This window comes from Eurosta solidaginis, chromosome 3, assembly GCF_040869045.1.
Source record: "Eurosta solidaginis isolate ZX-2024a chromosome 3, ASM4086904v1, whole genome shotgun sequence".
NCBI lineage: Eukaryota > Metazoa > Arthropoda > Insecta > Diptera > Tephritidae > Eurosta > Eurosta solidaginis.
In genome coordinates, this window is record NC_090321.1 from 61572843 (window position 1) to 61590559 (window position 17717).

General features: G+C 36.3%; 1 protein-coding gene across 13 annotated transcripts in view; it reads right to left on the minus strand.

The window, feature by feature from the left end:
• The window catches only part of sona (sol narae), a 457038-nt gene that overhangs the window by 208523 nt on the left and 230798 nt on the right, over window positions 1-17717 (minus strand). For all 13 annotated transcript variants that reach the window (XR_010950642.1, XR_010950641.1, XM_067771974.1 and 10 more), the window contains one exon: window positions 16708-16809. Coding sequence is in view for 11 of the 13 variants with exons in the window: in XM_067771974.1 (XP_067628075.1) it covers window positions 16708-16809 (102 nt within the window). In the remaining 2 variants the exon portion in view is untranslated. The remainder of the gene's footprint in view (window positions 1-16707; window positions 16810-17717) is intronic.

Sequence of the window (17717 nt, forward strand, 5' to 3'; positions counted from 1 at the left end):
CTTCTAGTATTTTCCAAGATAACGGAGTTATTTTATAACATAGGTCCTGCTTTTTGATAGGGTTTTTATTTTGGTCATTAGGTAAACATCTAATAACACTACGGACTCATTCAGTCTATGTGAGGTCCTCATGAACCACGACAGTTAAACCTAAACTAACCATTCCTCATTGCATAGGTATATTTAGATTTGTGCCAAAAATCATAGTTCAAACATGATACTTCGAGTGCGTTTATGTCTGTGCTGTCTCAATGGGTATGACAAAAATTTAAACTTGTTTGCTTCAGAAATAATTTTGAATTTTGTGGAAATATATAACGCACTCCAATGAATTGCATCAATTTCTCATTTCCCATTTCGCACCACCGAAGTAGATAAAAATCGTGAAAAATATTTTTGCTGTTTCCTATTATTTCGATGCAAAATAATTTAATTTGTTTTATTATTCGTAACGATATTCTTGCTGTTCAAAGCGCTAAACGTATTTTGTTCAATGGGCACCGAATTCCCTCAAGCTTAGTTTGTTAATATTTTTAATTTTATTTTTCATTGTAATATAATATTTTTTAATTAGTGCATTGTTGAAAAACAAATGTACTTAAGAACAATACATTTAGATAAAAATTTTAATACCATATTCTGGAAAATAAAATGCAACGCCGCACCTATTGTTTGATTTTGTTACTACTTCACTACTACATATATATGTTTATATACATATATAAACGGATATACCCATAATCTGACACAATAAAGCGTAATGCTTAAATTTATGGTGCCATTTAAGTGACATACACACACACACACACACTCGCACACATGCACATTTGTGAAAAAAAAATTGTTTATTACGCTACATTTGATTTAATAGATTTCTTTGTCTCATTCTCTCACAAATTATATATTTTTTTTAATATTTAACTTTGTTGGTCTTTTTGTTTGCTAAACATTTCAGTCTGCAGTAAAATGTAGCAAACTTCACATGGTTAAGCACGTGCAGAATGACGTGTTTGTGCATACTTATATGTATATACAAATTGTTTATGTACATATGTATGTACCTACATGTGCGTATCCGAATGCTAAAATTTTACAACCGGAAAAACTTATAAACTATACGAGCAAAATCGTTTAATTACAGCCATATAATGTTTTACATCAATTTTTGTTTGCTCATTGCCAATAAAATATTAGTTACGTAAATTGGTTTGCCTACATTTGAAAACTGAGCCTCAATTCCCCTCTTCACTATCTATCTCATTCTTTTCTACTCTATCTTCTATTTTTCTTACAACTCTACCCTTTCCGACCCCAACTCGACTTCCAATCCCATTCCAGTGCTAGCCCCAATCTCAATACAACTCCCGCTTCCATTCCTTCAATTTCTTTACTCAATGCCAATAAAATATTACGATAAAAAGTTTAAATTTTTAGTAAAACTTCTAAAGCGAAAGTGGGTCTATTGGGAAATTATCGACTGAGTTTAGATTACATCTAACGAGAAATTTGGGATGTAGTGATTGACATAAGCGTAACAGTGTATCAAAATGAAAGCGTGTTAGCGTGAAAACGTAAAAGCACATTAGAAACGTTGTAGTAATACACCGAACTAGCGTTAGAGGTTATTAGCGTAGAAGTATGTAAAAACGAAAGCGTATTAGCGTAAAGCGCATTAGCGTAACAAAGTAGGGGAATAAATTCACACTATCATGAAATTGTATTATTGCAATAGTGGACTACTGCCAAAGCGTCTTAGGGTACAATCGTCGTATCATATTTACGCAAATGCCTAGTAGCGTATTACCTTAAAAGCTTAAAATAACATAGATCGTTCGTAATCGCGTTCGCAAATACTGTTCTGAACATATGTATTTACTTAGCTATAGTCGTAGACGTAATCGTAAGATTAATTGCATAACGTAGAAATGTATAAGCGTGTTAGCGTACTCCCAACCCACAAACACTTCCACCCCGCACTCATAATGACACTGTCAGTATCATTGCAATTGCGTAAAACAACTGCTAATTAGACGTCGCACATACCAAAAATCTTTAAAAAATAGCATTTTAAGTTATTGCTACTAGATGGTGCTGCCAGCTGCGGCTGTTACAATTTTCAAAATAATGTGACTGACTAGAGAATGAATTCCGAATTGATCAAATATTTCTTCTACACAGAATACGCGATTTGAGAAAATCTGTGCGATCACCCTTAGCTGCTACTGACCAACCCCAAATGGTTGTGAAGCTTCCTCTACCAAATTAGCGTGAATGAGAAAGAAATGGTGCAGATCTGTCCCTTGCTTTGTCGACTTCGGTCTGTTTAAGGTAATGGGAAGTTATATGCCACTTCCACTCAATTGGACGGTTCAATAGAAAGAAAGATTGAACGATTAGCTGTATGAACTTACGCATACATTGGCATTGTTCACCGAATCAATGTCCAGCAGCTGCGTTGGCTAAGCCATTTTGTGTGAATGGAGGAAGATGTTCCGGCCCAGAAGGAAGTATTTTGGAAATCTGCCTATGCACAAGGCCAGTTGGCTTCTATAACTGATGTCAGCAAATGCTGCATGCGTTCACAGTGTTCCTAAGTGCCATCGGGTGCAAACGGGAAAAGTGCGATGCAGTTCCGGCAACATAGCCTATCCTTGACTCAGATTTTTCTCACGCCGCTGAAACATTTACTAAATACCACATTGTCATTTACTGTGTACAAATGGAGTATATAGTTCCGTGTCCGAGATTCGAAAGAGTTCTGGGGGCCACAATCGATTCGGAGGGTTAGCGCCAGGGTGCAGAAATCCCAGAATATACTATGCACGTGTATAACGATGGTTCTGGAAGAAGGGATAGATCTGCTGTTTACTGTGTCGATTCTGAGATGTGTACATCCTGTCAAGTTACTGCAGCGTTTTTCAGGCAGAAATTATAGCCATGAAAAAAGCAGACGAAATTCTGGAGGAAGCGTGCTTACGCTGCAGTCGCGTCAATGTATGTAATAATAGTCAGGCGGCAATAAAGGAAAAAATATCACACTTTACTTTATCACAAACTGTTCTGAATTGGAAAAACTTCGCTTAGGGCTGCCATAAAATCAGATAACAAAAAAGCCGATGGGTTGGCAAAAGAGGATGTATCACTCCATGAATTGACGGTAGATATTTCAATACATTCGGGAGAAATCAAAAGGTGACAGGAGGTGCATATGATCCATTAAACAGCAAAGGCGTCGACAGAATCACGGTACTGCAAAATTTTCAAGATAATGTGCAAATTCAACGATATTATATTCACAAAGAGGCTCATATGTATGAGAAGAGAAAACTTCACGATAGGCATATTAACTGGATACTGTTTTATGGCGACACGTGGTTTTAAGTTAGGCCCCGTCAGTAATAGCCGATGTAGGAAGTTTGAGCTGTAGGAAAAAAAGTTGAGCACGTTATGTGTTCGTGTCCAGTGCTCGCCAGGTCAAAGTTCCAGCTATGACGGCCGCAGGGTTTCCAGATCTCGGGACAGAAAACTAGAAAGCTTCTAGATTTGCGAAGAGGACGGAGTTATTTTATAATATACGTCCTGGAGCCTGATTGGAATTCTTTCGTTTTCTCTTCAAGCAAGCTCTGATAGCACGATGGACACATTCGGTCTATCTGAGGTCTTATTAATCGGCCAGTTAAACATTACTTAACGAAGTGCATATAAAACGAATATCAAAAATCGTTTTGTACTAACCTTTTTGGTTCAGAAAATTTATTGGATGAACCAAAAAAAAAAAAAATTCTTGGAGCAAAGCTAAGCAAATCTTGTGTATATACTTGTCTAGTTGTCAAACAAAAAAAATTAATTTTTGAAATCACCAAGCTCTCAATGACACAAAAAAAAAAATAAAATAAGTAAGCGTAAGCTCCAAAAAAACAAAACAAATGTTGCAGTCACCGTCACCTCAATGAAGTTGCATTGAATTGTGCAACACTTTTGTAAGTTGTAAAAAAATGCTTATTACATATTGTTAAAAGACAAATCTGTTGAAAAAAAAAATATATCTTATTTTTAATAAATAATAAACCGCAGAAACAAAAAATGAGTAAAGTTTTATTGTTTAATTGTAATTATAAAAGTTAGCTTAAAAAAATTATGGCAACCAGTTCATGCAACAATTGCTGAAAAGAGCATATTTTGCAGCGTGAAGAAAAAAAAACAACAACAAGTAAGAAGGTCTAAGTTCGAGTGAAACCGGACATTACATATCCAGCTGTGCACTTGAACGCTATTGTTGTTTGCTTTGTGTAGTTAAATACCATAGAGTTATTGCAAACTTTGTTAAGTTTAGAACTATAGGAAAAGTAGGCGTGGTCTTTAGCCGATTTTGATTATCTTCACTACGTCTATATAATATGGCAAAGATAGTGTGTCTGCCAAATTTCAATATTATAGCTTTAACGGCTTTTGATTTACGGCTTGTTAAACTTCCCAATTTTTTCTTTTAAATGTGGGTGGTGCCACACCCATATTCCAAAATTTTTCTGAATTTATAGTTTGCGTCATAAAACCAACCCACCTACCAAATTTCATTAGCTTAGCGGTATTCGTTTTGAATTATCTCAATTTTTCCATATTCCTAAATTTTCGAAATCGAAAAAGTGTGGCGTGGTTACCGTCTGATTGTGTTCGTTTTCGATAGCAATCTATCCTGAATACAGATAAGACCGTATACCGAACTTATTGAAGTTATCTCAATATTTGCTCAAGTTATCGTGTTAACGGACGGATAGAAGGACAGACCGATAGACGGACGGACGGACTGACATGGCTTAATCAAATTTTTGTTCGATACTGATGATCTTGATATATAGGTCTATATCCATTTTGATTCCCTTATACCTGTACAACCAACGGTTATCCCTTCAAAGTGTACAAATACAACTGGGTATAATATATTTTGTTTCTTTAAACATAAAAGAGATTAAAAATATTTTTGGCACAAAACTTAAGAAAATTAATAACAATAAGTTTCATTTGTAGGCACTAAAGTAGACAAATAACCCAGAAAAAAAGCGTTGAGCGTAAAAAAAGTTTATAAAATAAGTGCATTTGTAATTTGGTCAAGGTGCTGTCGAACTTACGCTAATAGCACAGCTTTTTTCGCCTTTTTTCTGTACAATTTTTCACATTTTTTTTTGTCATATAATAGATATTTATTTAGCCACTTTTGTTTTGTTAATGGTCAGTAACCCACAACATGTTTTGCGTGTTTTTTATTAGTTTTCAAGTTTTGTAATTTGAAATCTTTGCAAATTTGCACAATTTAATGTTTGCGCGTTTGTTGTGACAACCTAGGGGTCATGGTAAAGACAATAATGTCGAAGCTTGTATTCAGTGGCATTTTTCTGTTGTAATTTTTCAATTAACGTTTGGGATATTATGTTATGCTGTGATATGCTATGCTGTGTTATGCTATGGTGTGTTATGCTATACTGTGTTATGTTATGCTATGTAAAACTATGTCGTGCTATATTATGTAATGCTATGAAAGCTATGCCATGCTATGTTATGTAATGTTATGTTGTGTTATGTTATATATGCTATGCTATGTTACGTTTTGTTATATATGTTTTTTTATTTTATGTAATGTGACCTTAAATTATTCTATTTTTATTAGTAAGGATCGTAGGCTAGTTAGACATAATTATGTTTGGTGCAAATAAACGATTTATTTCACCTTCTTGCCCAACGTTTCGCTGAATATTCCAGCATCATCAGGGGCTACACTATTTATTTTTCATAAAAGATAACAAACATTATTGTATATGTATAAACATTCATGACATTTAACATGTAGAACAACCAATTTGACTTACAATAACAACAAACAGTATGAACACTTAAAGATTAATCATCCGTACCACCTTGCGTGGTAGTTTTGTCATTACTAAAATTATTACTTAAACATAACATGCATGCAGCGCCTATGCAGTCGTAGTATTCTTTTTTGTTGATCGTCTCTTCTCTATTTCTCAATATGTGCAAGCTTTCCAATCTGTATCTGGTCAATTCTCTTTTTTCCTTATCAATAATTTTAGTGTTGTTAAAATCAGCTGTATGGCCACTGCCTATTCTGTGTTGGGAGAGCGCAGTGCTTGGCTTTTGTTTTTCCACGTCTGCTTTGTGTTCGGCTATTCGTATACCAAGCTCTCGTTTTGTAGTTCCGATATAAATCTTATCACAGTTTTCGTTCTCTTTTCCATTGCATTCTATTTTTTATATCACATTGTTTTGTTGTAGCTTGTCTATTGGATCTTTTGTTCTTGTGTAAATTTTGGATATGAGTTGTTGGATTTGTAAGCAAGGTGATGTTTTGTTCTTTTAGTATGTTGTGGTCTATTGTACTAAGCTTTGGTATATATGTGACGCTGTAATATTTCTTTACTTCTGCTGTTGCATTTTGTGGTTTATTGTGGGGGTTGCTATTTTTATGATTTCCTGGTTTATTAGTTCATGTATCAAGTGGTCGGGGTAATTATTATTTTTTAAGATTGTGTGTATTTTTTCTATATTAGTTTCATGTAATTTTTCGTGGCTAATCGTCATTATTTTTCGTATCAGATTCTTCGCTGTATTGATTTTATACTTTCTTGGCTGGGAGGATAAAAAATTAATCAGGCGACCAGAGAATGTTGGCTTCGAGTACCAATTTAAAATAATACTGTTGTTGGCTCTGTGTATGCGAACATCTAGAAAAGGGATGCTCTCATTTTCTTCCATTTCTATTGTAAATTGTAGTTTGTGGTGGTATTCGTTTAGTGTCGTGTCGTTGTTTACAAATATACCTATAATGTTAGCAATTAGAATAGTAATGAGAAAATGGGACAAAATTCAACACACAACTAACATCACAAAAGCAAAATTCCAACAAATACTTAACTTCTGCCTCAGAGAAAACAATTATTTCATGTGCAATAACAAACTATACACTCATCCTTTTGGAATGCCCATGGGAAATCCGCTCTCACCAACAATAGCTGATATTGTCATGGACGACCTAATTGACAACACCATCTCGGAGCTAAACAACAACATAGTATTGGCATTAAATTTATCACCAAATATGTAGACGACATTTTTGCAATATTGAAACGCAAAGACGTGAATATAATCCTCGAGACACTAAACAAGTACCACCACAAACTACAATTTACAATAGAAATGGAAGAAAATGAGAGCATCCCTTTTCTAGATGTTCGCATACACAGAGCCAACAACAGTATTATTTTAAATTGGTACTCGAAGCCAACATCCTCTGGTCACCTGATTAATTTTTTATCCTCCCAACCAAGAAAGTATAAAATCAATACAGCGAAGAATCTGATACAAAAAATAATGACGATTAGCCACGAAAGATTCCATGAAACTAATATAGAAAAAATACACACAATCTTAAAAAATAATAATTACCCCGACCACTTGATACATGAACTAATAAACCAGGAAATCATAAAAAATAGCAACCCCCACAATAAACCACAAAATGCAACAACAGAAGTAAAGAAATATTACAACGTCACATATATACCAAAGCTTAGTACAATACTAAAAGAACAAAACATCACCTTAGCTTACAAATCCAACAACACATTATCCAAAATTTACACAAGAACAAAAGATCCAATAGACAAGCTACAACAAAACAATGTGATACACAAAATAGAATGCAATGGAAAAGAGAACGAAAACTGTGATAAGATTTATATCGGAACTACAAAACGAGAGCTTGGTATACGAATAGCCGAACACAAAGCAGACGTGGAAAAACAAAAGCCAAGCACTGCGCTCTCCCAACACATAATAAGCAGTGGCCATACAGCTGATTTTAACAACACTAAAATTATTGATAAGGAAAAAAGAGAATTGACCAGATACAGATTGGAAAGCTTGCACATATTGAGAAATAGAGAAGAGACGATCAACAAAAAAGAATACTACGACTGCATAGGCGCTGCATGCATGTTATGTTTAAGTAATAATTTTAGTAATGACAAAACTACCACGCAAGGTGGTACGGATGATTAATCTTTAAGTGTTCATACTGTTTGTTGTTATTGTAAGTCAAATTGGTTGTTCTACATGTTAAATGTCATGAATGTTTATACATATACAATAATGTTTGTTATCTTTTATGAAAAATAAATAGTGTAGCCCCTGATGATGCTGGAATATTCAGCGAAACGTTGGGCAAGAAGGTGAAATAAATCGTTTATTTGCACCAACCATAATTAGGTCTAACTAGCCTACGATCCTTACTAATATTTAATTAAAACTGACCGCAAAATCAACAAAATATTCTATTTTTAGCTTTGGAATGTTACATAATATTGTTACGAATATTAGCTACACTAAGGGGTAATGTCATCTCTATGCCGATGCTAAGAGTGACTTCTATGCACATACATAAATCAATCATTATGTATCTACATAAACGAATCAATAATTATATCTACACATATGTACGTACACGCAGCGGAGAAGCAACGCACGAACACATGCATATATCTTATCTGAGGTACTCACAAGAGAGGGCAATAATTTGTGCAAGTATTACTCACGCGCATTTGAGAAGCTATAAACGTAGTTGTGGCTGGGGATTTTGTAGCTGATAACTAACTAGTAAGTTGTGGAATGGAAAAGGCTAGAAGTATGCAACGAGAAATCAAAAAGTATTAAACGCCGCGACAGTAGAGCCGCGAGAGTTAGTTTCATTTAAGCTATCAATCTGTTTTGATTAAGCACGCTATATGTCGATGAATAGTAGAGTTATTTATTGTGAAGTACTTCAATAAAGGCAATTTTTCATTATTAAATATAAGAGTTATTTATTCAACAATTTAGTGATTCGAACTTAGACGAAGGTTCCAAATAAGAGGACTTGCAGTAAATTCGTTACAATTGGTGTCAGAAGAGGAATTGTTGAATGAATTCCGAAGATTTTGAATACAACTTGGACATGGCAAAGTTGAGTGAATTGAGGATCCAGCAACTGAAAAAGGAGTTGGAGAACCGTGGATTGAATACAACCGGCAATAAGACCGAACTTCAAGCACGGCTACGAGAGGTAATGGAGTCGCAAGGAATTGATGTAGACGAGTATATCTTTTATCCTGATGGGACGAGACAACAACAAAAATTGAAGAGTAAAACGAAACATCACAGACGGTTACGAGCACAGACTTGAACACGATTTTGGCTGCAATATCTGCTCAAACATCGAGAGTGTCATCTCAACTGGCAGAACAGAAGACATATATGGCATCCCAACTGGAATCACAGGAGACACGTATAACATCCAAGATGGAAACTCAACTGGAAGAACAGAAAACATATATGGCATCTCAACTGGAATCGCAGGAGACACGCATAACATCGAAGATTGAAGCACGAGAAACGCGTATTTCAGAAATGTCGACACAGATTCCATCAAAGATGGAAGCACAACTGAAAGAACAAGAGATACGTATAACAGTACAACTCGAAGCGCAAGAGGCGCGTATATCATCAAAACTCGAAGCGCGCATGCACGAGAAAATAACGCAGTTTGAGGAAAAAATCGAGGCCGAGATGGATGCTTTGAGAGGTCGTATACAGGAGTTGCAACTAAATCGCCCAGCTGTTTTAGCAAGCAATACGAAGGTAAAAACTCCACCTTTTGACGGCTCTGTTCCTTTCCAGGTTTTAAGATTCCCGAGGGAAAGCGGAAAAAACTACGAAACATTGATGAGCGATCTAGAGCGGCGATACGGAAACGAACACAGGAAGCAGATACACCAAATAGAGTTGGAAAAGCGCTACCAAAAAGCTAATGAGACTTTGCAGGAGTTTGCGTCAGATGTCGAAAGGCTTGCACATTTGGCGAATGCCGACGCACCCGTGGAATACACCGAGTGGGTAAAAATTCAGAGCTTTATAAATGGTATACGGGACGTCGAAACGAAGCGAGCCACATACGCAAACCCAAGGCCAATATATGCAGAAACGGTATCACATGCTCTGATCCAGGAAACAGCGCCGCTTCTGTGTAAGGCAGTTTTCAAAGCACGCCGGGTGGAAGTAGGAAGGCCAGAGTGGGTAGACGCAATATTGAAGGCGCTAAAAGGATCGCAAAAGCAGAGTAAAAGAGTTATCAAATGCTACAAATGCGGGAAGGCCGGTCACATTGCACGTCATTGCGATCTTGATCCAAGTGGTTTCAGCAGCATGGGTGGTCTTAATAACAAAGATGGAAGAGATGAGTAAGAGCGAGTAAGATGTAGAGATCGAGAGCTAGCTCCAGCTATTGAATGTCCTGTGATATCTTTGTCGCAAATTGGTAGAAAATCGAGCAGTCTTACCGTCAGAGGGAATGTGGATGGTAAAGAACGTGTACTGACTGTAGATATGGGCGCATCTCATTCCTTAATTCGATCTGACTTGGTCAACATGAGAGTAAAATCGTTACCTGGAGTAAGGTTGCGTACGGTCACTGGCGAGTATAACCAAGTCCAAGGAGAAGTGGTATGTGAGGTACTAATTGGAAAGGTCATGGTTCTACACAAATTCATTCTGGCGGATATTGTTGATGAAGTCATATTGTGAGTGGACTTCTTAGTTGACCACGACATCAAGATCGATATGCGGAGAAAAATTATGCGCTATAAGAACCAGGACATACCACTTAACTTTAGTTTGGAGAAAGGGTTCAGCAGTAATCGAGTGCTGGTGAAAGAAATTCGACAAAAACCGTCAAAGGCAGCAGATCGGGCAAGAGTTTTTGGAACGACTGGGCCAAACAAATCAAAACCAAAGGTACCTGCGAGAAAAACACTGGCATTGACAAAACCTAATGGACGCACTAAAACGATTGAAAGAATTTTCCAGAAAAAATGCAAGGGTGGTTTCAAGCCAGCGCGCACTTCTGTTGAGAAACGTCGAAACGATACTGATTATATGAAGCCAATCCGTCAAGAGCAAGCTCTACAAAGTTGATCATTGGCCAAACAACAAAGCGCGAAACGCAGGTATGATGAGAACAATAATTCCGAAGGATTCATGGAGGGAGATTTGGTACTGTTATACGACTCTCACCGGCGGAAAGGTATTCCATCCAAATTTCGGTGCAGTTGGGAAAGCCCGTACAAAGTTGTGAAGAAGATCAATGATACCATCTACCGCATACAAACAATTGAGAAACCACGAAGTAGAAGAGTGGTAAAATTGGAGATGCTAGCGGCGTTTAGATCGAGAGATGTGTCTGATCGGGGCGATCAGACTTAGGTGGAGGGCAGTGTTACGAATATTAGCAACACTAAGGGGTAGTGTCATCTCTAAACCGATGCTAATAGTGACTTGTATGCACATCCATAAATCAATCAATATGTATCTAAATAAACGAATCAATAATTATATCTACATATATGTACGTACACGCAGCGGAGAAGCAACGCACGAAAACATGCATATATCTTATCTGAGGTACTCACAAGAAAGGGCAATAATTTGTGCAAGTATTACTCACGCGCATATGAGAAGCTATAAGCGTAGTTGTGGCTGGTGATTTTGTAGCTGATAACTAACTAGTAAGTTCTGGAATGGAAAAGCCCAGAAGTATGCAACGAGAAATAAAAGTATAAAAGGCCGCGACAGTAGAGGCGCGAGAATTAGTTTCATTTAACGTATCAATAAGTTTTCATTAAGCACGCTATCTGTCGAGCAATAGTAGAGTTATTTATTGTGAAGTACTTTAATAAAGGCCATTTTGCTTTATTAATTATTGGAGTTATTTATTCAACAGTTTAGTCATTCGAATTTAGCAGAAGGTTGCAAATATGAGAATTTGCAGTAAATTCGTTACAATATTATATTATGCAACGTTACACTGTTTACTATGTTAAGTTAAATCATGTTATGGCAGTCAAGTTATGCTATCTTATATTTTGCAATTAGAAATAATATGTCATGAAGTCATAACCACGCGAAGCTGAGAACTGATGCTAGTTTAACTAAACCAAATCATGCACTTATCCGAACCAGATAGGCATCGACTATACAGAAGTTCGAGCGATGTCGGTGGCCAAGAATTGTCAACCTTCTAATGCAGTCGAAAACAGAAGAAGAGTGCATAAGGATACGAAGCAGTTAGAGGAAAGGATCCTCCTCATAGTACATAACGAGAAACTCTCGGTACTGTAGTTAATAAAATAAATAAATGTAAGGCGCGATAACCTCCGAAGAGACCTAAGGCCGAGCTTATCTTCCAATTTGCGTCGTGCTCCTCTTGATTTTCCCTACAAATTGGCCGGACGGGACCTACTTGTTTTATGCCGACTCCGAGCGGCATCTGCGAGGCAGACGAGTTTTCACTGAGAGCTTTTCATGGCAGAAATACACTCGGAGCGCTTGCCAGACACTGCCGAGGGCAGCCCCGCTTAGAAAATTTTTCTTCTAATTGAAAAACCTTATTTCTAAAATTTTGATGTTGATTTGCCCGGGGTGTGAACTCAGGGCGTACGGTGTGGTATGCGGAGCACGCTACCGTCACACCAAGGTGGCGGTACTGTAGTTAGCATGAGCATAAAGGGGCCTCGCGCACAGGCAACGGTCGGAAGTACGCCTGAGACTCTGCCTGTTTCTGATAGCATGAGTGACGTGGCAAAGAAGTCGCTGACAGTGTTGCCAAAGGAGGAGATATATATAAAGGCAGCTTCTTAACGTAATGGTAAAGGTAATAGGAGACAAGTCGAGTTAGGTGCTTGAAACCTTCGATGTGAAGGTCTCAAATAATGGAGTTAAGTTCATGGCGTGCAACAAAATGGAGGCCATAAAGTGGCTAGAGGTAGTTGTTTCTAAAATAAAAGTATTATATAACATAGCGGCAGAAGCGAGCACAACTATTTTTGCGTACAGCTATATAGGCACGACATGTATCGAACCGATGCTGAAAGCAGTAGGTAGCAGCACCAGGGAAATATTCATTGATCATGCACCCCTGTTTGAAGCGACCACATGGAGATGTTTACTTCTATCATGCCTAATTTTTAAGGACAGATTTGCTTTCTGAAATAACTCCAAATTATGGTGAAGGCGTAGAAGGGGACGTGGAACTTACGGTTGGCTTACGATCACCAGAAAAGTGAGGCACATTCTACTCACCATACGACGAGATAATTGCTTAGCCCATTAGCGTAAGAGTAGCCATAGCAGACGTTCAAGGGTTATTAAAGCGCAGTACAAAACTTTATAGCTTCACAGCTTCCCAAACTCGATTATCAACCACACCTACCCGAGGCGTATCCCTTTACAAATATGTGTGCAACACACATATATTTAGTAGGCGAGAACATTGGCGATTTCTGAGGGGTTGTGATGACCTAGATGTTTCAACGTGGTCATATTAAATCATATCAGAGCTAGTCGCTTATTGGTTATGGTTACCGGGACGTCAACATCAATATCGATAACACTCACCAAAACCTTCGATGATTTTCGAAAGCATATTTCTATATCACTTAAACCATATCTGTAAACATTTTTTGGGGAGCACGGAAAAATTTGATAACTTCTACTGCACAATAATATCAATCGCCTTTTTCCAAATATTTTGTTCAAGCTGCTCAACTACACAGCAGTAGTGACAATCAGATAAACGTTGAATGACAAAGAATTTCCAATATATATATTTCGAGTGCACTATTCTTGTTGTTGCTCTGCCACTGCAGCGAGTTATGGCTAAAGCCCAGTGAAACCCAACAACATTAAATGCTTACGAAGTACTAATCGACGCTGGACACATCCCAAATGATTGAGTGAAGCATTTATTTAAAAAATAAAAAATACCAATACAGGGTGTGTGTATAAAGCATACAAAACAACTTGAATATTGAGAAGTGGGCGAGCAAGCAATTTGTTTAGCTAGAGGCTTAAATGATTAGAAGTTAAGCAAATATGCAATGAGATTGAAATGATAATGAGGAATTTAATAAATACAAATACACAAGCAATTAGGTAATTAAAAACATATACATATATATATTTTTTTTCCAATATTGGAAAATTTGTTTAACATACATCTTGACGAATTTCGCAAGCTTGTTAGTATTTGAAGAAAATGCTGCTGTATCACACGAAATAAGTTTAAAAACTTTTGGATATGTGGGTGTATTAGCGACCAATTAGCGGCTCATTAGTGCTAATAACAAGCGCAAGTACATTTGGGAATAATAGCAAATGTTCATTTGTACTAAAGCAACACACCATAAATTATGTATAATATCGTTTGTAAAGAATTGCATTGTATACATATATATGCATTAGGGTGGCCCTTATTTTCCAAAGTGTTCCGATTCTCGATCTCACCTCTCAGAAATATTGAAATAGCTTTAATTTTTGTGTGTGAAAAATTTTAGTTCAATCGAAACTGTTCATAGGCAGCGCAAGGAGGTTAAAATCGTAAAAAATGCGAATTTTTATATTTCTTTTGTCGACCCTGATTCATTCATGAGAGGCAGAATTGTTTCTCAATTTTTAGCAATAACCTCAACAGACTTAATTTTCAAACGCTTTTAAAATTACAAACATTGATCAAATATAAAAAAAAAAACAAGTAAGGACGGGATCGGCTGTGCCGAATATTTCATACCTTTCATGAATGGGACTGAACAATAAACTTATCCCGTTCGTAATCTCCAAATAATCGGATGTATAAGATAAGAAATATATAGTGAACAAATGTACATACCTAAACGGTTTTTAAAATAAATATAAAGTAAAAAATGGCAAAAAACCCCCTTATCTGAACGATCGGTTGTATAGGATATATATTATATAAAGCACCGATCGAAATGATTTTTTCATGAAATCTGCTATGATATATTAAAATATATATCACCGAGTTTCACGTTTATACTTTCTAAATTGCGGTAGGAATGACCAAAATCGTCTTATCTGAACGATCGGTTGTATTGGAGATATATCTTATAGTGGTCCGATCATACCGGATCCGACAAATGTCTAATATAATACAAAAATACATCCTTGTGCCAAATTTCATTGAGATATCTCAAAATTTGAGGGACTAGTTTGCGTTCAAACAGACAGACGGACATGGATATATCAACTCATTTCGTCGCCCTGATCAATTCAGTATACTTAGTGGTGAGTCTATCTTCCATATTTCTCAACGTTACAAATATCGGACCAAAGTTAATATACCATTTCATGTTAATGAAAGGTATAAAAATATAAGAGGTGCTCAAAAGTTCAATTACTCGCAAAATTTTTAGCTTTTTGGGGCAGATTATGCATAATGCAACGAGTCATATTTTGTCGTGTGAACCAGGGCCCGTATCGTGTTATACGATCACGTATCGAAAACCAATTTCACTCAAACAGTAAATATGAATCATGAGTCAAGCTAATCGTAAAAATTATTGTAAATTATGTATTGTATGAGTAATCGTAGCCCTTATTTCACAGATTGCCTTAATATGATTCACCATTTCAGAGATTTTGTGATTTAAAAAATTGATTTCGACCACCGAACGTACAACACGCTACGGGCCCAGGATTCGTATGTTATGAGAGCGTTCTTTCACCTCAGTGAGTAAAAGTAAACCTGATTGCAATTTTTAGTATTATATAGTGGTGAATGTCAATGCCAGTGACTGTGACGACGCATTTTTTTTTTAATTTCGAGTACGCAGGTTTGTAGCTCATTCAATTTGACTTCAACGGCGCGTAAATTTCAAAACGTTATCCAAATTTTGTTTAATTTTAGAATTCTTTTCATTACATGTATTTGCCATTTTCTTCTATAAAATGAACGTAAAAAATCTCTTTTTATTTGTGTTATATTTTAGACTGTAGCTCTGTAATTGATAAACAAATTTCTAAGGTTGTAGTCATTTTAAAAAAGCAAGGAATTAAAGACATACAAATTGCTTTAAAAATGAACAAACAATTTGCGGATAAAGGATTATGCAAATTTGGAATGCTCAAAATTCGTCCTTTTTCAGCACATCAAGTTTCTTGCGCAGCATCTAAATCTTTGAGATCGTAAATCCAAACACTTTTTTTTCCTTACAACTAAAGGCCACCCTAATGTATATCGAAAAATTATATCGAAAACTGCTGTCACAAATAAATGTATACACTATTTTTTAGCGCTTATATTTTTGTTCCAGTTTGTGACCTCGCAACTAAATCAACAAAATAAACAAACATATCCATACGAAATAAGTTAAACATTAGTTGAACGAAGCACAAGTTCGTTGCTTGAGTCTTTTGTTTAATTTTTCAACAACTTCTTAAGCAGCAGCAGCGTACATGTGTTGTAATAAATTACTAAATGTACTTTTAAGTATTTTTGTTGTATTCCTTGTTTATTACAGTCCAATAGCTAATGCAATATTTGAGAATTTTAAGCTGCAAGTTTGTTGCTTAAGTCTTTTGTTTGTAGATTTTTTTGCAACAAGTGCTAAGTGCGTAATCTACTCATATTGGGTGGTAATATAAGTATTTCACTCTTATTTAATTCTGTTTTTAACATTTTATGAAGTATAATTATATTTGAGCGTTGTGTTATACAACATTTTTTATTTTGTGTAATTTTATTTTTTATTATTTTTTTTTTAAATTCAAAACTAATTTCTTTCAATAAAAGTAGTAAATTATTGAACTTACCATTATTAAATCACCAGTCTCCAAATGGCGCCTCATTAATATGGCCGCCATATTGGCTTCGTCCTGATAGATTTCACCAATTTGATCGCTGGATTGAGCATCCTGAAAAAAAAAAAATAGATTTTAATTAATAATCATTGGAAAATTTTGAGTGTAAATTATTTGTTTGAAGAAATTAAGTGAAATATTTTAGGATCTTGATAAAAAAAATTCAAGAGAAGCGTCAGTGTTAAACTCAGAACTTAACAAATAGGATGCTGCTTATTTCAATTTTAAAACAAAGAACGTGGTGGCACGCCTCCAAGTAATGAAGGTTGTAATTTTGTGAAGGCGACCACCGAGAAACATAAATTGGTGAAGAAGATTCGAATTTGCTATATCTCCGCAACGATTTGAAGTTGATATGCAATATTTGTTGCAGAGACCCCTCATGTAGATGAGGGAGTCGGGTGGGAGGCTGTATTCAAAATCAAGAGTGAGGAAGGAGAAGGAAAAGGAGGGAAAGGGAGTTGAGACGAAAAACAAGAATATAATACCACGGAATGATAAATGGAAAAGCGGAAAGGAAAGATGGGAATAGAAGGAAAAGGACGGGTTAAAGCAAAACATAGATTAAGTCAGAGAAAAGGGAAACGACTATCCCTCTAGTCTTTCCTCGCGAAATACGGTACTGTCACCGACCAAATCATCGGCGACTTTATTTACAACGTGGACGTGGCAAATATTTAACATTCACGTAAATGCTATTACATTACCGACTGTAGTTGTTTCTAATGTTCAGAGCCGTAACAAAATCCTCAAGTTCCTCGCATGCAGCACTTCGGACAAAGACGAAGAAACGCTCATATCCAGAAATGCTCACAGCCAATTATGGGCACGTATAACGTGCAGAGACCCTTCATGTAGATGAAGGATTCGTTTGCATGCTACGCGTCCCCAATATGGTCGCCGAGCCAAAAAGAAAAACACATGTAGGAAACTGCAGGCCTGTAAAAACAGTTTCTGTTGAA